At 42.0% G+C, this 23,879-nt stretch overlaps 1 protein-coding gene across 1 annotated transcript in view; it reads right to left on the bottom strand.

Annotated features, from left to right (window-relative positions):
- The window catches only part of FNIP1 (folliculin interacting protein 1), a 43,121-nt gene extending 19,805 nt beyond the window's left edge, over positions 1-23,316 (bottom strand). The window contains exons 1-6 of the mRNA XM_009890817.1: positions 23,306-23,316; positions 16,205-16,331; positions 7,233-7,376; positions 2,959-3,059; positions 2,631-2,705; positions 2,018-2,109 (exon numbers count right to left, since the gene is read on the bottom strand). Coding sequence (XP_009889119.1) covers positions 2,018-2,109; positions 2,631-2,705; positions 2,959-3,059; positions 7,233-7,376; positions 16,205-16,331; positions 23,306-23,316 — 550 coding nt within the window. The remainder of the gene's footprint in view (positions 1-2,017; positions 2,110-2,630; positions 2,706-2,958; positions 3,060-7,232; positions 7,377-16,204; positions 16,332-23,305) is intronic.
- Positions 23,317-23,879: the final 563 nt, after the last annotated feature.

Below are 23,879 nucleotides of genomic sequence, written 5' to 3'. Positions count from 1 at the left end.
CTGCACACAGAGCCAGGAAAAATGCATGGGTAGTTTTAATGAGTTAATTGCCAGTCCCTCTCCTGAATTTGAAGCTACTCCTCACTCAGAGCTTTCTGATTATGCAAAACATGAAGGCTGCACCTCAACAAAGCTCCCTTCCATTCTCGTAGGTCTTCACTCATTAAAGCAAAGGACATGACCAGCGCTGCTTTCTTTTTTTTTTTTTAAATCAGCATATCTAAAAGAAGCAGCTTGTAAATAGTTCCCAACCAAAACACATAGGCCCTTCTCCTGTCACAGCCCGGCGAGAGCCAGTGAGTCAGGAGCAGTCTTTGCTATTGAACACAGTTGTGAGAAACGCTGCAGTTACAGATTAACTTCTTTACCTACTTTACCCATGGTTCCCCCGGCGCTGAAACGGGAACTGTAAACAAACACTGTCAAACCGACTGAAAACTTGTGCAGCTCAATAACAAAGAAAGTTTCAGCATCCTCTTCTAGCAGGCAGTCTTCTCACTTCTTGTTGCACGCCCTTGCACAGAGGTGCCTACACCTCCTGGCCAGCTCTGGGGGCAGTCACCCTTTCCGCTCGGTGGCAAAAGTCACCCTCACCGCAGAGCCAGACACAGATGAACGTGTGGCTGAACATGTGGCACTGGCTACACCTAAATCATATTGAGTCCCCACCTAATAGTCGCATTATCTGAATTTGAACTTGCAGTTTAGACCACACTGGTGATACAACAAACTTTTGCCGAGTGCAAACCACAGCAAAACCCTAGAAGTAGATGAAGTGAGTTCCTCTCTGTTAGATCAGGCACCTCATTCAGTCGTACACTGTGAAAAATCACAATTGAAGTCTGAAAGGAACACTGAATATTAAGAAAAATGCATCTTTTTAACTTCCCTGACTTAGTAAATTCAGGAAGCATTTAATAGATAATAGTTCTTATGGTTTTAATTGGCTTCCCTTATAAATGGACTACTGGGAATGATTTTAATGAAGCGTACAGCTTTTGAGCCTGAAAAGCATTTAAGCCCATGCTTAGGTGTAGTCTTCTCCAAGCCAGCATGAACGAGAGAAGAAAACACACCCAACAAGAATTAGGACCACGTCAAATCCAGAAACCCAGGTAGAGTATCAAAGTCATCAAATTCACTCCTTACTTCCAACCCTAAAAAGTGTATTTTACATACAGCAATATTCTGGAAAGCAAACATAAAAAGAAGCCCTTTATTCCACCTACTACAACAGACATTTGCTTGGAAAGTCAACGATCTATACCAAGGGAAAGGGAGGACATGGTGAAGAGCTCATCAGGCTGCCACACGGGACAACCAAGCACTGAAGTACAGTATCTTTACTATCAGCTCTACTGTCCCCAAGGGGAAAAGCCAAGACCTTCCCCTCATTCTGCTATCTGATGTTCAGGGAGCCGTCACCCACAGCACTTCCACAAAGGCTGAGAACCAAAGATGCCAGATGGTTTTTCAAGACCCCGTAGCTTCCACCATCAGGCAAAGAGAGAAGGAGGAGAGAACAAAAGGATATTCTGTCTAATCTGATCAAAACCGCCTCCACAACTGTGCAAGGTTAACTTAGACTAGTACGAAACACACGGCCACACGTGCTCAGGTGGCCAGAGTACAGAACAGAATGAAAATTATTAACGAAAATAAAACCGGGGAACTGAGCCAGGCAGAATCAATCCTGCCTGATTGGAGATATGCTGCTTAGAAGGTTCTACAGACTGTTATTTTCCAACATTTTCTGAGTTTGAACTTAAGTGTATCTAAATATTTCTATTATGTATTTTTTATACACATATACAGCTGTATATATTGAACCACTGCTAATTCCTTGAACTGTTTGACTTATTCTTCTCCAAACCCCACCGACATTAATTTTATGTTATGTCTTTAGCTTGCCTTTTTAAAAAAAAAAAAAAATGATTCTATTTAGAAGAGTTTCATACTCTAGATTCTATGATTACTCAGTCAAAGAGACCAGGAAATAAAATCTGTTTGTCCTTACCTATATTCCCAAGAAGTCCATTCATAATTGTACTGTGGTCAGGCTTTAATGTATTGCTGTCTTGATTAATGAACTCAAGACTGTCCTGCAACCTGTAACAAACATAAACATACAATAAAACCAGTGATTTGCATTTCAGTAGTGTTATTTCATAATAGCTCAAACGGACAGGATAAGACTGCAGACTTCCACTAGAAAAAGCTTTCATAGCCTAAGCCACATCCTCAGGTGGGTCAATTAATACACAGAAAACTAAACGTGGAACCCTCTGAAGCCAGATGTTTTTGTAACACCTTTTTCTTCGTCTAGGACTGAATTCCCCAACTCCAGTGTTTTGTCCTCATTCCTTCTCCTTCGATGGTTGCAGGTACTTTTGTACCTTAAAATATCAAGCTTCACCATATCAGCATTAAAGGAATGGTTCATTCATTTGCCTAAGGCAAACTGAGGTGAAGACACCCACGAGGGAAAGGTGAGGACTCTAGTGACAGGATGTAACAGATCAGAGAACAAGAAGTTATTTTTCTAGAGAATCTGGAAGGTCCAAAAAAAGTCCTGTGGTCTTCACGCTCATCTGCTTATGTGCAACAGGTACAATTTGTAATGGACTCACGTATTGAGACTTCCGTAGATGCTGCTTCCAGTGCGAGCTGTGAAGACTTTGCTGAGCATGAGCTGAGGAGGTGAGCTAGAGGACAAAAAGGAAGATGTCACTCAGAAATACAGTGCCAAGACAAGCTTTGCTTTCCATTTCACAACCCTCCAGATTTTATAGACCTAATCACGACATAACAGCCCTTGGTGTCAAAAGTGACATCAGACCAACTTTAAAGCCAACCCAGAAATTCCTTCTACTCTGCACTTGTGGCATTCAATTCATTACATATTAGCACTAAGGAGTAAGTCTTCTAAAAAGACCAGCAGTAAAAAATTAATCTTACCGGATCTGATGAATTTTCAATGTGGAGCCCTTGTAGCTCATGGCCACAGAGCCAAACATCATCTCTCCAAGCATGTTAGCATCTGAGGAGCACCGAGAACCCTGCAAAAAACCCCACCAATATTTGTTTTTAAGCCTTTTATAAGCACACTTCTATTAAGGCAGCATACAACTAAGGAAGACATTCTGTATTGAAAAGATAAACATGCAAAGTATCTTGCTATAACACTGCTGAACACGCTAAGTTGCGCAGTTCAGTAAAGATAACGCTAGCATAGAAAGTGGTCTTCACATTGGCTGTGAGCTAAACCGCTAAAATCATCCAACAAACCTAACTCATCTACAGAGGGTGAGGGGAAGCAGATTCAAATGACGCTGAGTCAGGGGACTAAAAAGTTTTAAGAGTGTGATAACACACTTTGCTGAACCAGTGCATTCTTGACAAAGACTGATTCATAACTTATCTATAGATGGTATTTTATATTTGATGCCTCTTTCCCTTCTGCTCCTGTGATGGTACCAGCAAAGAGCTGTAGCATCACGATGCCAGTTTTAGGTTGTGCAATTCCTGCTTCTCAGTTGGTGAGAGCTTGCTGTAAGGCATACCAGCTAAATACAAAGGAGGAACGTCCCTATGCTGCATCACAGGGTAGATCACATCCTGCAAACAAAAACCTAAAATTAAAAAGTTACGCCGGGCAATCAACTGGAGACGACTGCTCAGCTGACAGTCATCTTATTTGTATACTTTCAATGACTGAGATTACTGTCCCTTTATCCAAGGCTGTTTCTCTCTAGGCTAGCAGAATATTAATGCTGGTTCTCCATTTGTACCTTGCCCTGAGTATTTTAAAATATCATGATCACTCACAGAGTTCATAGGTGCAGTACTTTTTTACTGTGCAAGACAGCAGTACATTTCCTTTGAAGTGCATGATAACTAATAACTCCTTCCTTGGAGTAATCCTTCCAAAAGGTCCCTAAAACCAGTCACCAAAATAACCTTGTGCTCGGAAAATGCTAAGTGCCACATCTCCATATCCCTTACCCAAGCTCTGAGCAACCAGGATCCTCACCCGGATTCCTACACAGGCTTGGAATATATCTAAATATTTTCCCCAGCGTCAGACAGTGAGCTCAGGGCGCAACCAAGGACAGGGTGTCCACACCACGGATTCCTACCAGCAGTTCGGAGTGATATGAAAATGACCGCTTGACGTTTCTGCTCATGCTAGCCCGCAGAGCAAGGGCAGGAACAAGGAAATGCTAATCAGCCAAAAGGCAACACACTTATAACACTTCTCAATTTTTAGCTCTTCTCAAGCACTCTCAATTAAGATGATGGTACTTTAACAGACATACTATTAACCTCTGAAATCTGCTATCAGTGCAAGAAAGATAGGGGGTGACTTAAAGTAGCAACCACAGTTATAAAAACGAGGATACAATTGCAAGGTTTGCTAGTGTTCATACGACGGGGCAAAATCTGATCATTGGCTGTGTCTCAGAGAAATTTCCATCCTTACCTCCCAGGATATCACACTGCCTAGGTGCTCTGTAGGCAGTACTGGAAAAACTAGACTTTAAAATCAGCCAGTATGACCCAGCAGCTCCAAGGAAACATAAGCATAGATGTTAATGGCCCTAGGAAATAATAGGTTTGCCAGCATCAGGAAACCTTGAAGTAAGAACACTGAAAATTACTACAGCCAAATGTTATGATTGTTCTTTTAAATCTGTTGCAGATCTCCAATTGAAGGACTCATTCTCAATAAATGTCAAGCCCTTGATGGCTGGTTTTGGTTTCAACTTTCTGCTGTTGTGAAAATCTAATTCTAAAGCTGAGGGAAAATACTTTATCTTAAAGTATTGATTTTCTTTGTCAAGCAACCAAATTAAAAAAAGCAAGTGAAAATCAGCTGCTTTCAAATTTAATTATAGGGGTTTCCCTTTCCTCTGAAAGACAGAGACAAGCAATGCTGAAGGCAAAGAGCATGATAAGATGCACCCATGGCTGTTTCAGCCTGGCATTTCATCTACACTTAATAACAATAATTTTACCATGCATAACAGAAGATGCATGTATTTAATGCATTTAATATGGAAACACTGCTACAGCTCAACTCTTTGGGCCTTTAATGCTGCAAAATTAAGGTCACCCAAGACCAAAGTAGAGTGCGCTCAACTGAGGAAAGGGGTTAAATATTAAAAACTCAAACAAAAAATAGTCAAGGAGCATCTGGCAAAAAGGGCACAAACTCTGGCACTGACAGCTTGGACACAAACCAATTCCCTAGGTCATATTTACGAGCTCACATAAAAACTGAACATAAAATACCCACAAGTGTTTGTTATTGCACATTAGCATATTAGAGGTAGTAAAATTTGCATGATTTGGAAATTACATTTCTGAATATATTTACCGCATTTAATATTCCACTTACTGTACATATTGTCCTATCAATAAGTCCATACGTAAATTAAAAACGCAGTACAGAAGTAAATGTCAAATGTTGTGATCAACAAATCAGAAAGACTTTCAGTCCTGACTCCACTAACAAGCAGGTAGAGAGGTAACACTAGTGTCATACCGTGCAAATAATTGTGGGAAAGGTTAGAACCATATTCAGCTTCACCTTAATGGATTCTAATCACATTTGTGAGGGATCTGGATAGGACATAATTAAAATATGGAAGCCTGGAACAAAAGCCTGTATTTCACCTTGCAATTAAAGTTGCTCATATACAGTCAAAGCGTATTTAAACAAGGAAACATAAAGAACTATTTAAAAAGTCCTATAGCATCGTATTATTTGGACTTCCATTTTATAGCTTAAAAAAACAAACAAACAAAAGAACTTATAAATACCGCAAATACACCAAGTAACTTCTGAGGTTACCAGACACAGCAGTTACAAGATAGGAAATGCCAGGCTGACTGATGTCTGGACTAACTTACTCCGGCCCTTCTGCATACATGATACAAAATTTTATGGTGCAGTAAAAACTCTTGTATTTACGGCTCTCTGCTCACTTGCTGGGGAAGCCTGGAAGGAGTCTGGGGAATGCAGTAGATTGTTTACAACAAATACGCTGTGGAAGAGAGCAACTTAAGCTGAAAGTTTCGCGCACGCTTTCTGAGCCGGTCACATAGCCACACATCGCTTCAGTTCAACTCAGTAAGACTTTGACTAAGTGATACGCATGAAGAAGTGGGGACTTAAAAGGGAAAACTTTCCACAGCTTTAAAATGCACTCTCATGCCAACCACTAACATTAATTTCCTTTAATAACGTTGACCATTGTTTGCATGCAGCCTGCCCAGTAGGACAGACAATTTCTGGATAGTGGGGGGCATCATTTTTCTTGGTCACACAATGCACGAAGGAGGTTATTTTGTGCTGGAAGGAAGCTGCTGACAGAAATGTCTCTTCCTTTCATAACCACAGCTAAATGCCCTTCCAGGAAGGGAGGAATGGAAAACAGATCTTCAGCCACCTTACTAAAGCTGTGGAAAAGAGTGTGACGAGAAAGAGAAAACAAGAATACGCAGCTCGCCAAATATAGCAAGAGCTAACGCGACAGTGGGAAAGTCAGCACTGAAAGGTTCTTCATTTATATCTACGGTAGATTAAGACATCAGTAGTACTGTACTTCAGAATAGGTTGTGGAGATAGCAGCTTCCCTCAAACACACAATTACTTCATTACAAAGAGTGGAAGAGCTTAGTTCTATTTTAGGGTGGCTTAATATAAAACACTTGTGATCCATGGAAGGAGAGATGACAGAAATATATCCGTGTCAGATGACTGTAGCTACTCTCATGGCCAAAATCTCTTATGTAAAATGTAACTCAAGTGCACCAAATCCCTTGTTATAAAGCTGAACTATCCCTACGGATAGCGCCTTTCTCTGTTATTTCCCTGGCATTTAGCAATAAAGTAAAATAAACTACCTCATCTATACAAAGGTAAGGTATTTGTGCCAAGTCTGATCGTACCGAACGTGTTATCACCCAGATCATAAGACAGAACAAATGTCCTGGAGAAATCACTGCCATTCAAGACACATCCTGAGAGAACCAGCTGGTTGCTTTTAGACTTGCTCAAACCCAAGCTACAAAATTAAACATTACTGACTCAGAACCAAAGTCTGATTTTGACTGAAAACCGCTCTCCACTGCCAGCCTCTAATTTCAAGAATTTTAAAACATTCAGGACCTCACCTGCCAGTAGTATTTGACATGGGTTATGCAAAAAAGGAAGACTGACTCACCTGGTATTTTGGGCATTGTTCTTTTGGATCAGAGAAAGAAGATGATGAGTTGATTGAACTATCCAAGGAAGAAGAGCTGTCTCCTCCAGGCTTCAGTTGGCAACATTTCCCAAAAACTCTCACCTGAGCATCGCTGCAGAGTTTCTGAAATACATACAACAACAGATGTGACATGCTAAGACCCACACCCTGAAATCACTGTTTAGCAGCATTGTACTTACAGGTGAGATATTTAACAGCTGAAAGATATACGCTCCAGGAAAGCAGCTAACAGAATATTTATTAGTGTCTCTTGCAGCCTGGCTGCATGGACGTAAGCTGAGCTGTTCTACTTCCACTTAGCCAGGAGCTAACAGGCCACTCCAACTCCATTTTCCTAAGCAGCCATTCGTCTCTAAAGCTTTACAAATTACTTTTTTAGACCCAGGATTAGGAGAAAGGATAGTACCAAAGCGCTCAAGAGAAGGATGGCAACAATAGGCTGCATCTGTCTCCATCTCGCTCCCCATGCCCACTGGGGCGGAGGTGACACTGCAGTGTGATGGGCACAGCCCTCCAGAGCAACGACACCGGCCAGATCACGACAAGGAACAGTTCATGATGTACAGGAAAACACACTAATTAGGAATAATCAAGCAAGAACACCACAGAATTCAAGAGAGATGCATGTTACAAGGACAGGTGGAAAGAAAAGATACCTAGATCTCTCCCTAGCTGTGTCTAAGTCCCCTGGTCTCTTTTAAAGAGTGGCACAGGGGTAACACGTTCCTCTTGTTTTCAGTACAAGGCAATTGTGAGGCTGAAGATGGACAAAGCTGAAAAACAGTCAGTGTTACAGAGAAACCACAAAAAGTTTCAAAAACAATGGAGAAATGGTAATTTCTGATAGAGATTCAGAGAGAAAACATAGCAAAAAAAGAAGTTAAGAGGGCTCAGATGGAGCTGGAACTGACATACAGGATGGGCAGGATCTCTGTCTGCTCTACACATGCAGTATCATCCATCACTGGCACCAGAGATGCTCCACTACTATTTTGTTCACTATTTATAAACACTTGTGATTTCCCCTGTGAATCTCAGTATCCTGAGCAGAATCGGCAGCTGCGGTAGTTAATGCTGTTTACACTAGCATTAGGCAACCCTCTTCACCTAAAGATCTCAACGTACTTTTCATATACTCACTACACTTCCACTCACGTAAGGTTGACATTATTTACATTTGCTAGTGGGCAGTGCTAGGAGACAAAAATAGTCTACACTGCTCAAAATGACACACTAACTCGGTCCTAAGACTTTCTTAATTAACATTTCCTACACAATCACCAAACCAGTAAGAGCAGGCTGGAAGCAAACCCTACTGAAAGCAACACGGTTCAAGGGACAGATGGAAATACAGAAGTGCTGTCACACTTCATCTCTGGACATCACAAGCTCCCCCTTCATTCAAAACCGTAAGTATGTCTCAATCTTTAATAGCTACCAAAAAAAAAGGAAAACGCATAAAGAAAAGTGTGAAATACCCGAGGCACAGGGTGATAACTTCATGACTCCGCTCAATAATCAGCAACAACTGGACAAAAAGGCGACTGCCCACACTGCTGTGGAGGGATTTTGATGAGGGACAGGATGGGAATCCCATGTCTCTGTCCTAAGCTGGGCAGGTTACTTTTCTTTTTTTTTTTTTTTTTTGGCTAAATCTCACCCAGAAGTAGGGACAGGTGACTTTTTTTTTTTTTTTTTGGCCCTAACTGTGGGCGAGATTTAGCAAAACAGCAGAAAATGTCAGGGATTATCGAGCTCCACGCAGCAGTCTGCACTGCTGCTCCCGTTAGAGAGCTGCTGCCGCAGAACGCCTTAAGGAAAAATGTGCAGACAAATCAGTAATTCTGTGGCAGAGGGGAAGGAAGCCTTCGCTAGCTGCTGAGTCCTGCGCTTTACTGACATATACAGCCTCCCATAGTAGTATCCTCTCATTACAACATCGCGGCGAGTACGTTGAATTCATGCAATATGTAGATTTGCTAATTGCTAGTATCTGCGGCTTGAGCACAGTACACAATGGCTGGAACACGTGAATGATCATCATATGACTTCAGTAGGAACTCGTGAACTAGAATTGCATTTTATCTCTGACACAAACAACAATGTCCTAGGCTAGGCAAGCATCATGTGATAAAACCACATAAAATCCACAGGGTTACAGAAGCTTTTGCAGGCGAACCACATTTCAGCTTGCATTTTCCATCAGATGTTGAAAGTTCCTTCTAAAAAGTTACAACTATAACTAAGCTTCCTCGAGACCGTAAAGCCAGTAAAGGCATTTCTACAGGTGAAAAAAATTTTTGTGCCTTAAAAAAAACAGGTTAAGTTTGCAAATTACTCACTTTTAAATAATTTCTTCTCACTATGACTGCATTTTTCTGCACAGCAGCGTTCCCCAGACCCATTGGGGAGTCTGGTATCTTGAAGTAATAAGTGCCGAATTTGAATAGCAAACCAGGAAAATGGCTGTTTGGTCTTTGCAGTGGAGTTTAATGAACCAAGACTCCTGCAAGGAGTCTGTAAAGGAGGTCAGGATCTTTCAGATCCCACTTTTCAGAACCTTGTGAACAGTAAATCCCTCCTAAAATGCACATCAGTGATGAATTTTGGTGTTTGCTCTTTTACAAACTTAGCGTGTGCTTAAGTATAGACTGCTGGACAATGACATCAAGTACCTGCAATGCCCCTCTCCTCTTCAGTTTCTGACTCCAAATGTCAATGTCATTTTAGATGGTACAAATTTCACGATACCGTGCATCAAAGGAGTGGGATTACTTGCATCCCAATATACTATTCCAAAGATATTCAAGCCAGGTTTCCAAAAATAAAAAGATAACCTAATTATTTAAGAACTGTAGAAGTGAAAGATTCAAAGTTATGCATTTTCTTTCCAAACAGACAAAGCTGCAACCGATCAGATCACTAGGCAAAGTGCTGCTGGAGTCCTGCGAAATGCTCACTTTTGCTGGAGAGCAGAACATCTGCTGGAAGGATGCCGCGGGCAGCTGCCACTCCTGGCTGCCACGCTGCTCTCCCTGCTGTGGTCACACTCTTTGTTCTGTTCCTGCCAGCTCGCTGCAGATACCGCCCAGCTCCAAAGACTTCCTGGCAGTCACAGTTCTGATGTTAGAGGTCATCATTTGCTGAAAGTCTTGGAGACCTATCCGATAGTACTGAAGATAACTTAGAGTAAAATGTCTTTATAGTACAACAGGGTACAAAGTAGTTTTCTTCTACAGTTCTGCTTCTGGAATCTCTTTTCTCCACCTCTATCAGCAAAGACCTTTACCTCTTTGCCACAAGGTCTATAAATTCCTCAGTAAGTGGAAAGAACGTGCCCAGTGCTGTGCACAGGAAGAGCAATTTCTGCTGGGAAAGTTTTGGTTTGGGGATAATAAGACAGTTGAAAGGAGCCTGGTGTGTTGAACTAAATCCAGACTGTGTGCATGTGTGTTAGGGCTGCGAGTGACAGAACAGAAATGTCATCGTATGCTTTACTCTTTGCTACCTCTCTGAAACAGCAGGTGCTCAAATACCACTGGGGTGGTAGTGATAGAGAAATCTATACACCCAGTAAAGCTGCCATTCTTTGAGACCTCTGTACCTCATTTCTAGAGGAGGTTACTCAGCAAAGATGAAATATTATTCCAAAATAGATAAATTAAGTCTTTTGCTTTATTAATATGTGTTGGTCTGAATGTGTAATTAAATGCATGCATCCACCTAGGACATGGCAGTAACTTGAACCGGCATTCATTCCTTCCCTTCAAGTGCTGCTATAAAAATCCAGGTGTCTTTTTTAAAATGCAGATGTCGAGTGCTACATTCTCCCTTTATTTTCAGAGTTGTCGAGTTCCTCTATTACTCGGAAGTCAGTGAAAGAAGCAAAGACAAGCCTAGGCTCCCCCACTCCACTAGTATTCTTCCATTTCTGTTTCGAGAGAATAAGCAGCGCTAAGAAGCTGGGACTCAGTCTCTGCATGCAGCTGGCATCTTTATCTGGCTGCTCAGCCTGGCTCACTGGAAACCTGTCCACCGAGAGCCAGACAGAGACCAGAGTCTCCATTTCACACAACTCACCTAAAAGCAAAAGGCTCACTATCCAATTACTAATCCCTCAAAGCAATTTGCTGTTCAACATTTATCCAGTGCTGAAGTATATTAGAACACGTGGCTAATCCTGGCTTGTTTAAAACAGCATGCCTTTTTTCTACTTTGGGATAAATATGACATTTGGAGTGAAAGAAATTGCCACAGTAGGAGATCAAATATCATATGACCTTTCAGTTAAATTATCCCAAAGAGAAAGACGACTAGGTTACACGGCAAAAGTGAACTTTTTGCTCCCCAAATCCAAGTCCACTGTTGCACCTTGAGATCTCAAATTCTGCAGCCCGGACCACTCTTTACCTTTCGCTTCTTCAAAAAAGCAAAGCAAACCCTGCTTCTGAAAACCCTCTTCTACCTCCGGCTCCCGGGAACAAGTCACTGCCCTCGTTTGATTCTTTGTCTTTCCCCTTCCCAACCAAACCACCCAAACTCCAGATCCCTGCTCAGCACAGTGCACAGTTTGGCTCTTGCTTTTTTTCCTCCCTCCTCTTCCTCGTGGTCCCTTGACACCCCTTCTTCTTCCTCCCCGGACTCCACGCCTTCCTCTAGGCTGATCTTTAGATGTAGGAATCTTTTAGGTTCTTACATGCCCATAAGCACCTCTCTTCACTCAAATCCCTAATGGCAAACGCTGTCTTGTCATAAGTCACCAGAGGACAACATAAAAAGGAGAACAAGCAGTTAAACGAGATCGCTAACCCTGAAATCCTTCAGCCTGCCCCGAGGAAAGCTCTGATGCAAGGTTCCCCTTCCCAGCTTCTTCTTCGGTTTACTCCTCACTTCTCCCTCGTGGCACCATTTCTGTGGCACCCTTATCCCAGTCAATTGCCAGCCCTTGGAGGAAAATTCCTCATACTTCAGCTGGCCTTTGCACACCGACATTTACAGCAACATAACGCATGTGCCGCACAACAGCAGCAGCACAGTAAAATGCAACACAGTCTCTGCGTAAGGTTAGCATGAATGCGGTGTCAAGGTTGAGAAGCCAAGCACAGAGGGGTCAGGGAAGGCAGAGCCAAGGCTGAAAGCTCCGCACCGGCCAGGCCACCTGGCCTCTGCACCTTGAAAAGGAAAAGGAGCTGCTTGTCATGCTTGATTTGAAATTCAAACCAGGCCTGGTATCACGGCTCTTGGAGGAGTATACCTGTGTTTACACACAGCTCCTGGCTTGGAAACTCAGTACAACCCAACGGGGTGGATGTGTGCGGGACCTCGCGTGGCACCACACAGGGAGTGAGCGGGGCTGGTGGTACGCGCCAGCGGAAAGCAGGCGGGGAGGTGTTAGAGGAAAAGGAGCAGACAAGCACAGAAACGAGTCTACTGGTAGAAATCAGTCATAGGTCCTAACACTATCACCTGCAAATCAAGTAATACAGTCTCATTAGAAAGGAGACCCTTATTAGTATGAGGAACAAACTCTGAAATAACTTTTTAGACGAGACAGTGGATCAAACCCATGAGCTTGCCCGTAGAAGTAGTTTGATACCCCAAAACCCAAGGGATGTGGATGTTTGGGTGTGGACTGAGGCTGTTCAGTAAAGGCGTCAGTAACGTCTACTTCTCGTATACCACAGTGCCCTGGTATACTCAATATGCAAATGCCTGGTCTGATACATTTGCTCATGACCTAGTGTCACCAGGCTGGAAAGGGCAGCTGCTCTCTTCTGGGATACCCTGGCAGAACTCAGACAGGGAAGCTGCCCAATTTTTGGATGCTCGTGAGGCAGCAGCCTTTTGGCTCTGCTTTGAGAGCCCGGCTGATCAATAGCCCATCCCCTGGAAAGCCAGGGAAGAACCTCTCCTGCTTAGCACCAAAAAAGGTATAGGACTCACAAAGGGGATCTCTCTGCCTCCCCCCATGCCAAGTGCCCACAGCTGCCCAAGGCAGATCTCCGCCTGGCCTCGGTGGAAACGCCTGGCACAGCCTTCGGCCAACATTCCCGGTGCGGCAGCCGCCAGCCCTCCGAGTCACCAGACTGCTTCTCGGCTTTGCTCGCCAAGTTTAACTCTAGCAAGACCCAGGGAAAACATCACTTTCTCCTGCACAATTAAAATATTTTAATGGCCATACTGCAAACTCTCAGCTGCCTTCTCTCTGTCTCTGTGCAATACCCTCCTGCAATTCTCGTTTCCCTAATATTTAGCTTTATTGAAGACATGAAGAGGCTGATTTAATACCCAATGAAAACACAAAATCCTTATTTGCGTTATAGTCACATTTCACTCACGGATAACGTGAACCTAGTAATGCTTAAATAATTAGAGCCCAGCTTGGTGTGAGCACAAACTCTGCAGTTTTCATTCATCAAAAAGTTGGAGCCTACTGTTTTATTTCTTGAAACATCTGTGTCTGGAAAAGTTTGCTCTGATGCTCCTTAAATTTTATAACCATAACTTCCCTTACAGAATTCAAATGACCGAGCCAGCTTCAAACTTGATCCACCACACACAATTCTTGGCATACATCGTGATTATATATATAAAATAGAGCAAAGTATATCTCACCTTGCTGCAGGCATACAACTCTTAAATTATAATTGCTTTCAATTAGACAATTTTGTTACCCATCTCAAAAGCAACAGAAAATGGGAACTGAAGAGCACAGCAACATAAAGCAAACTGAAAGCCTCTCTGATTAGACTTCAACTGGAACAGTCTGGCCACTGGTAGGCACGCTTCAAATCTCTCCTTTAGTGTTATTTGTAAATCCAGAGGTATAAATCATGTTAGGAAATGGGGGGGAAGATGCAGAAAGCATTGCCTTTTGTGGGGTGGTGAACAGATACCCTTTCAGAAGGGAGAGTGCCCAGCCTACACACATGTCTTGCTGCAAAAGGGCAAGAGTGCCTTGGAATGTGCTTAGAGCCAAGATCTGGCTTTGTATAGGCAGGGTGTGTCTGTTAATGAAAATCATGATAAAGAGCAAGAAAAATAAACAATGCAATTCCTTGAAAATGGCCAGTATGTACTGCTAACTGTACAAGCCTGCACTAAGCTCGCAGCAAGCCGAGCCGAGGACTCTTCTGCACGTTTTTACCTGCATAATGTTTCTGCTATTGCAAAGTTTTGTTTTACAAGGGAAGTTCTGCCTGACATGACATTATCTGAGTGCTGCAGAAGGCAGATATCAAGGCAAGCAAATGTTTCAATATATTCTCTTTCAATGTCTCCTATTACCACAAAAAAGAAGAAATCTATCAGGTTACTAGAGACAAGTACTGGGCATTTCAAACACCCTGGGAACAGTTCCTCCACCAGTCTCACATACTCATTTCATAGAAATGGTGAATACAGCTATTTCCCTCCCCCTTCACCCTTAGCAAAGAAAAATAAAGGAGAGAATTAATATGGAACCGTATTAGCTTCATTATCAGCCATTTAGTCTGTTGCTGTTGAGCCGCCACAATCAACGATCTTTCTGAAATAAACCAAACCAGTGAAGTTTCCAAGTTCATTGTGCAAGTACAGATCTTAAAGAGGTTTTTACGCTTTCAAGAAATCAATTGAAATATGGCAAGAGGATTTATACTGTAGAACATATTTTTTATTAATGAGGTCATACTTTGTAATTAATGAAGTAATCGTAATAAGCATAGCCAGCAATTCGTACCAATAAACCACTTCTAAATATCTTGTCTTTAAAAGCCTGTTTTCCTGGCAAGAGCACCTAGACAAGCAGGAACTTACAAAGCCATTCTAACAAGTCAAAATTAAAAAGAAAGATGCATTTTGTTCAACATTTGTGGAACTTGCTTTACTTCACAAATTCTCAAAAAGAAGTAGGAAATTGGGATCTTGATTCATGGCTATAAAAGTGCTAGAGTAAGCGATGGAAAAGCCTGGGAGTTAGTGCCTGATGAGACACAAACTGACTCCCAGGTGTTAGGATATGTGCACCTAGGAATCACGCAGGACCAGGATGAGAAGCATCAGGCTGGCAGCATTCAGCAATAGGCTGGAAGAGTTTACAGAGTTGCCTGAAGAATCTTCTGGCTGTACTCCAATACCTAACAGGAAAACCAGGGCTTGGGGGGAACGTTGTTTGGTGTACTCCTGCTTACAGAACTTAGTAGGTCCTACGGGTAAAAGTAACCGGCATCATAAATTTCAGCTCACACAGTGCTTTCTGCTTGCAGAGCTTAAAATGGTTTGTAAATGTTTTTAGGGATGGTGAAAAGGAGTTTCAAAGCAGAAAAATAAGTTGTCCAACCTCAAAGAACCATTTACAGTAGCATTGTGGCTAGAAATTAATCTTCTGGGCAGAGCCCTTAAAAGGAAGTATCCTGATGTGACTGCATCCATTACAGTTTCAATTAATAGATCACCATGCAGACCATACCAAAAGGAAAAACAGAGGAAAAGTTTTCAAGTAACTTTGTGTGAAAAAACGGTCAGCAAAGCATAGAAACGACGATTGGCAAAAGCTAACCAAACAGGACACAAGAGGACACAGGACTGGGAGGACCATGTGATCAAGAATGCAGACCCCACCATGGCATAAAAGCACATCCATAAATACCAGTTTATGCCCTGCCTCAGCCCCCCAGTACTGCCTGCCCAGCCTCCCCAGCAATCCTTCCCTCTGAAACAGCAGAAAGTAGACAAGCCCAGGAATAAAGAGATCGCTATAGTATTTAAAACTGTTAAGAGTGAAATCACTGAAGCCTGAATAATTTGCAACTTAACAGGCATTTAAATATAGCCCTGCATATAACTGACATTTAAATGTTAATGTGAATAAAAGAGAACATTTGTGATTTATCAATCTTGCCATTTTAAAAAATATAGACTATAACCATGTAAATTAGTAAAATACTCACCGACACTGAAACATCCTCTATTTTTCTTTTAGCGCTAGAGTCAAATAAGACATTCCGTCCTCTTCTTTCGCAGTCCTGATACACAATCAGTCGGATCTGACTTGGGTCAAACTCCGGCAAAGGCCAGCTTTAATTAAAAAATAAAAGAGCAGAAGGATCAATTACCACAACTCTTTATTACACTGTTCTTTCTAAATGATCTGTATATACAACTTTATTAAAACACGAAGTCAAGCAAATGCAATGCCATTTCATCAAATCCTTTGATCCTGTAGCCAGAACAGGATTTTGTTTTTTCTTTCCCATACACTTGCCAAATTACACTGGCATAAACAGCACCAATCCACTAGAACCGTATACAATGATGTGCGCAGCATTACTAGCTCTTGTGCTCTGTCTTGTGATATTTATTGTTTTCTTCAAGTTCCAGCTTTTTGAAATCCAAGTCATAGAAGAACGCAGCTTTTGTGTTTAAAGACACAAAAAAGAGCCCCTCATCATTGCAAGCACTAGCTTGAAAGCATTCACAAACCAAGCGCAAAAAGAAAAAAGGTATATATTCACACTGGCCTCTCCCTTAAGAGAAGTTCTGCATTTGCAGTCACGGGTTTTCAGCCTCATGGGACAGCAAAGCACTGAACTCCACAGCTGGAAAAACACAAAGTACCTTTCCTACCCTTTTTCAGGTTTGACAAACGTGGTAGTAACACACATGTATAGAACTAACTGCACCATTATAAACTACAACATTCATACCAATTGCTATGCTTTGATGCTGGGGAAGAGAGCCACGTGTAGCTTGGTCCTGACTATATACTCAGGTCCTCGCTACATTCAGACTTAGAAATAATCTCCACTTAAGCCACTGTGATTCAAGGCCATGCTGCTGCATGGGTCAGCAAAACACACACAGCAGTCCTTTTCTAGCACACCTATTCCCAAACTGGTTTTGCAGTCAGTAACAAGGAAAGGAGCTTTCCTGAGCCTCTGCCTTCCCTGGTGCCACTGCCTTCAGAGGTGCTCTGCAAAGGGAGAACTCGCAGGGCTCAGGCTTGAATACCATTGCATAATCTTGCCTTTAAGGCTGCTTTGTAGCCACCATCTTAAATTTCCATTTTAAAAAGCCAGCCATCGCTTTAAAGCCCAGCAAGCATTGTCGCCCTTGAGCTTGGGAATCCATTTTCACTGATACCTTCTCAGTTCTTGGAAGATAGGAAACAAGACTCCTGCTCTATCCATGAAACCAACAGGAATCATCTTTCAGCTAGTTACGAGCCATTTCCTAGATCAAGTGAAATTCTATCTTCCTTATCCTTGGCTTTTAGGCAAACAGCATTAGCATGAAACCCCAAGAAGTGAGAAACGAGGCCCTGGAACTTCCAGCTATTAATGAAGGATACAGGCTCCCAGTTTACCAGAAGGAACTGTACGCTTAGTTCAGAAAAAAAGATGCCCGCCAAGGATAATATGGATTAAAGTAAACCTGGCACGCTAGATGCCAATAGTATGGCAAAATTTCCTCTCTTCTGTCCCTCTCATTCACCAGCCAAAAGGTTTCCTTCTCTATGCGCATGCTTTATGTGACCAGTACACTAATGACAACTTGTAACCCAACTTCTCTAATGGGTCACAGCAGAGAATCAATTTGATCACCAAAGCCATGGTTGCCTATCAGAAGGTTTTAAGACTGTCCAATACAGATTCACAGGATTTACAACTAGTGTCATCCCAGCGAGGTGAAACTAAGCACCAAGACATAAAGTTACTCAGTCTCTTGAGAGGAAATCCATTTCCTAATCTGCACAGCCCCACCATTTAGCAACAGGAGAGAAAAACAGAAGCTGCAGAGAAGATAGCGTGCAACAAATGTCAAAAGCAACTTATTACAAGAAAAAAGCTTGAGCAACTTGAAACTGAAATAACTTGATGTCTAGGTTTGGGGGCAAAGAGCCGCATGCCATCTCTGTTTGGGTACCTAAAGCCAAGCATCGTCCACAGAAGGACATGCCCACAAGAAGGGCAGGCTGCAAACTGAGCAATTCCTCTACCAAAAACCAAGCACAGTGACAGACTCGGAGCAGAGCTTACATTTACCGGGGCCTCTTCTAATGACCCCCATCTTGCATTTCAGAAAATGTAAGAGAACAAAATCCACAGACTCATAGATTGATTCTATGATCTCCTTATATTTAAGTGAAATCAGTGGAAGTCCGGAAACTCGTTTTGTTTCCAGATAGGCCAGTCTGGTTCCTATAAAGAAACAGTGTGTGACAATAACAATGAGTTGCTTGCCAAAAAGGTGCTATCGCTTGCTCCACCCTTGCAACGCATTTGAATTTCCTTCACACTCAGACAAAAGCGTGTCTTCCATTACCTAGTACTTTTGATATTTGACTTTGAAATTACTGGCAAAGAAGGGCAGTAGCTGTTCCAGATCTTAGGAAAGTCTACTTATAAAAAGCTCCAAGAGCAGATTACACACTAAGAGGAGAGAAAGCTAAATATAAAACCCTTGCTGTACTCAGAAACATATTTGATCAAGGTAACAAGAGCTTGTTTACTTCTCAGCTTCTTCACATGACATTTTAACTTTCTCTAGACAAGCATTTAATAGATATTATCCATCGTAATTTGTGATAATTCCAAATAAGCGTTATCTCTGTTACATAATAGAGTCCTTCAGCACATTTCAGCCTTGCAAAAACATTCCCCGGCAATAGCGGGCCACTTCCCAAACCAGAAGAAACTTCTAAGAGAGCTGGGGGAAAGTTCATCTAGACAGACAGTAAACAGAGGCAGACTGGCACCTCCGACTCACCCCCCCATCCCCCAGCGAGGCACATTTTTCTGGAGGAAGCGGGATACGGAGTAGCTTTGCTGTTGTTGTTAGCAGTTTTAAAGTACCGTTAAGCTTGATATCGGGATAGATTATCCCAGAAACGTACAAATTCCTGTGTGCAAGATGCAGGGCACGTTCTCAAAACAAATGTAACAGGGCAATACTCCAGTGCTGCTCTTCAGCCGGATGAAAACTGACCTAGATCTTCTGAATATAATTAGTTCTGTTTATAAATGGAAACTAACTTTGACATTTAACTGATGTTTCGTTGAGATTCTTATAGGAAAGCCAGGAGATGTAGAATCAAATGTTCTAGCAATGTTAATGAAAGGTGAGTCTCCATCTGCCATGCTGCTCTGGAAATGACGGTTCTCTTAATGAGGACTTTCTCCTGCGTGACCTGTCTACCACTCTTTGATCTTTTCTTGAAACTGATTATATTTAAAGAAACAAAAACAAAAGCAAACCTAGAACAAACAAACAAACAAACATAAAAACCACCATCAAGAAAACCCCAACAGTCTTTGCACCAGTGGAAGCGTTTGCCACTTCGCCACACAGTTAATGCTGTGAGTTCACACATTTAGCAAGAGAAGAGATAGTGAAAAGCAAATTATTTCTGAGCAGGACACCAGTCCTGTGGAGACTTCCACTACGCAAACAGTAATTCCTCTAGAAGGAGATGTTCAGAAATACCTATAGGAATAGAATGGCATAGAAATCACTGATGTATAAATGCTGTGTGGGATACTTCAGAAACATATCTCATAAAACCAGATCTCATGGACTGGTTGAGGTTGGAAAAGACCTCTGGAGGTCATCTGGTCCAACCGCCCTGCACGACGCTAATAATGCAGGTAGAAAGCACAAAGGGGAAGGAATTATTTGGGACAGAAAGGCAAACTTCCACATGAATGATGATGAAATTATTAGAAAGTAATAATAATGAAATCAAGGCCTGAAAAATGATAGTTTAATTCATGTTCACGCTCAAGGCCTACTATTGTGCAGCTCTTCTCGGTCTTTCGCCTGTTTTGTTTTCCTGCCTTTTTTACATTCAGCCACCAGGAGTATTATTTGTACTTTATGTTTACAGACCCATTACATGTTTCCTGACATCTCTACTGCAAGTTGCATGGCAATCTAGAACTCCAAATTTTCTCCAAGGAGGGATTTTCTCATGTATCTAACTCCTGGAGTTTATTACTGCCACAGACATTTCTCAGCAGGAGGCAACTGAACGGCTTTCATTTGGTATTATTACACTCCATGCAAGTTTTAATAGATGAAATGACAGACACAGAAATCCTTTGTTATCACTCCAATTAAAATACAATATTTTCCCCTGTAATTGAAAGTGAGTACATTCCTTCCTCCTTGTTTCCACTACACCACTAACAGCACTTCTTCACTACATTCAGGGTTTAGTTTAATACTGTTTCTCCTCCTGCCTGAGACTTTTCTTTTAAAACAATTTCATACTAACACAGCTTAGGTAGTATCTAATTACCTTTTAATAATTAACACAGATATTTTACAAGTCTTAAAGAAAAGCAGTTGAAGCAAACTGATCAAGATATTGAACAGGCAGGAACTGTAAAACAGTTTGCTAAAAAGTACAGTTGCTCAAAACCAGAATATGACTAATCATTGAAAAAGTAAGTTGAAACTATCAGTCAAACTATTGTTTTCCTACATCATGTTACCCACAGTTATAAAAACTGCCTGGTGGTGAATCACTTCCAACTATTTTTAAATGCATCTACGCAAATGATATTTATAGTTTATGCTAGCTTATCTGTTCTGCATGGTTTTCATGTTAGCACCTTTTTAAAAGGCTGACAGAACAGCCAGGGCAGAGCAGACGGCAGGTCCGTCTTGCCCCATGCCCTCCTCACAGGGCTCCGCGTGGAAGGAATTGTCTTGCTTTACTCCCGTTAGGATGAGCATAAGAACAGAGGTATAGGGATTCCCAGGGCTTATCTCCAACTCCTGCACACGATCCTCTTCGTGTCCCATTGTTATGGCGGTGCTTCAACCCAACTAACTTCTACACAAGCGCTGAACAGAAAGACCAGCCCTCTCTTGAAGAGCTTACATTATAAATACGAGACTCTTCCACGTAGTACATTGGGGTATTTCAGATGGAGATTATCTCCAAGTTTCACATGTACACTCACATCAAAGCACGCTCACCTGTACACATAAACCCAGTAGTATTTAGGATCCTGCTTTGGGGTAGGGAAGGTGAACAGAAGCAGAAGGCAAATGGTCCTCTCCTAGTCCAACCATCGTATCATTCACGTCTCACCCCTGACTGAGATGCTTTTTCCAACAAGGGATTCCCTTCTCCTGCCCAAATTCCTCTGCACATTTCTATTATGTGTTACTGGATTTTTTTTCTTTTGGCTTTGAAAAGATACAACAAAAGTTGAGTATATAGGACACAAGAGGAGGGTACTCTATGCGTTTTAATACCTTCTTACCGCAATTCAACAATTCGCTTATTATTTGACCATTAGTGTCCAAGGACAGCTGTATAGGCCTTTCTGAAAGAGCACAACTAATTTGGAAGCAATGAGAACACCATGTATGACATGCTAATGTTTGCTTCCAGCTTTGGAAGAACATCCATTAGCAGAGCTTTTTTAAAGAGGCATGGGCAGGTTAGTTAATAACACCTGAAGCGGCAAAGAACTTTATCAAGATTCCTGTGATAAGGCTGATCCAGACTGCATCGCTGATTTGCAAAGTTGGCGTTTTCGGTGAGAGAATCCATTTAAATGCTGGTGACATAACATGACCATAAGGCTGTGAGGAGGAAGAAGCTCCCTAAAGTACAGAAACCACGCGGCCTATACTTAGAAAAAATTCTGCAAGATAATTGTCTTTACAAGAGTTGAGGTCGCTGCAGGGTTGTGTGACACTTGTGAATGCCTGCTGATTCTGCAGAGAAAACCGACGTTTGTGACTTGACCAAGCCCATGGAGGGAGCCCATGACGATCAACTGGAAAGGAGTTCACCCAGCACTTTGGGTGACGCTGCCCTCCATCACTTTGACCTCAGGGTTTCACAAAAGTCAACGGACCTGCACCCTGGGTAGCTTGGAAGAACTGACAGATGGTGGACCATCTCAGGGACGACCACTCACGATGGGTGACTGCTTGTAGCAGTTACATTTTTAAGGTTCACTACAAGGAAATGATGTTTCTCTTTTAAAAAACTGCAAGCCCCCCCTTTTTTATTTCTTGAAGGAGGGCGACAGGTCCACAGGCACTGCAGCACCGTAGAGGTCAGCTCCATGCTACATCTATAAATCTGTCTCATTCAGTTACCAGCTTAGCAATCCTCACCTTGAATAGCTGCACTACTTGAGCCCCAGGAAACTTCTGCTGCTTATACTAAGCACATATTGTACACTAGGCACATTTTCAGTCAGCCAGATATTTCACACTCAGTATAATAAACTTGGACTTAAACTTCACTTGGCTTCCAAGGTCCTTGGCTCTGTCCAATTCTTTAACTGTATATGAAGCTGACTTTAGATTGTTTTCATTTTTTTCTCTCTTCTACCAAGTCACTTGGCTCTCATTAAGGTAGCTAATTTATACTCTAAAACCCAATACATGAGCCAGATGCCTTTCCACAAGCAAAAAGACGTAATATATACAAGTTAGGTTCAGTCTAGTCAACACATTAATCATAATCTGGAGTGTGATATTGAAAATAAGTAAGTTGGAAGGTTTTGTTAAAAGACGTGTAGCATATTGAGTAACTTTGCAATTCACACAGCTTTAGAATTTGCAATTAGTATTAGTAATTTCATATAATATTTTTGGGACTACTTCACATATGTCCTTTCAAAAAGTACCTGCTCGGCTTTTAGCTGATTTAAGCACATATATGCATGCAAACATATGCACAGACAAGCACACACACAAGCTCTGTGCTCTTCTGAAATACCTGTTTTAATAAAAAAACACACACACAAACAAGACACAGTTCCTTTCAGTTAAATTCACTGGCACTGAACACAATGTTTTACATTATTCAAGTAGACTGCACTTCCCTTTGCAAAATTATAACAGAACCGATTCAGGGAAAAAAAATACATGAGTGCCATTTAACATAAGACTATAAGAATCATTAAAAAAAACCTCTAAAAGCTTCACGTTTCTAGAAGAGAGACACTTTCATCACAGTGAAAATATTAAGCTTTCAAATAATTAAAATAATCTCAAGAACTGTGCTGTGACCGTACCTGGGAAGCATCTTTGTCCCCCGAGCAGTTCCACTTTTCAAAATCCCTATAAACTCCTGTTGTGCCCGGCTGCCAACTCAGGTTAATAATAGCAATGAGCCATATTCATCCAAAACCACAAGACTGTCAGGTGACATATCAAGAGGTCTGAATTTAACTCAAACAAAAGACTCTCCATGCTGCAATGCAAAAGGCTTAATCCTAGCAACAGGATCACAAAAACCACCTTAAAGAAAGCAGTTCGCTGAAGCGCAATATAGGCGTTTGCACCAGGCTGCGTTTGCACTGCCCTGGAGTTTCATAACCCAAATCCTGCCCCTCCATTCTGTTGCACAGCCCGGGATTTCTCCTCGAGTAAATATTGCCCGTCTTCCCCGCTCCCGTGTCTCTTCCAGTGTATTGCTGCAGAGGAGATCAATCTAATTTCATCGGGAAGCTAAGTGCTGCTTTGGCAGCCGCCGGAGCATACATGTCAGTCCCATCTATCCTCCTCCTCTAGCGAACGCGATAGGAGTTGAGTCTCATGACCCAAGTCCCCTGGCAACTGTGGCTGCCGTCCTGCACCTCCACAAGC

Source organism: Charadrius vociferus, unplaced genomic scaffold (genome assembly GCF_000708025.1).
Source record: "Charadrius vociferus isolate BGI_N301 unplaced genomic scaffold, ASM70802v2 scaffold370, whole genome shotgun sequence".
Classification (NCBI taxonomy): domain Eukaryota; kingdom Metazoa; phylum Chordata; class Aves; order Charadriiformes; family Charadriidae; genus Charadrius; species Charadrius vociferus.
This window is presented reverse-complemented; position numbering and strand designations above follow the sequence as displayed.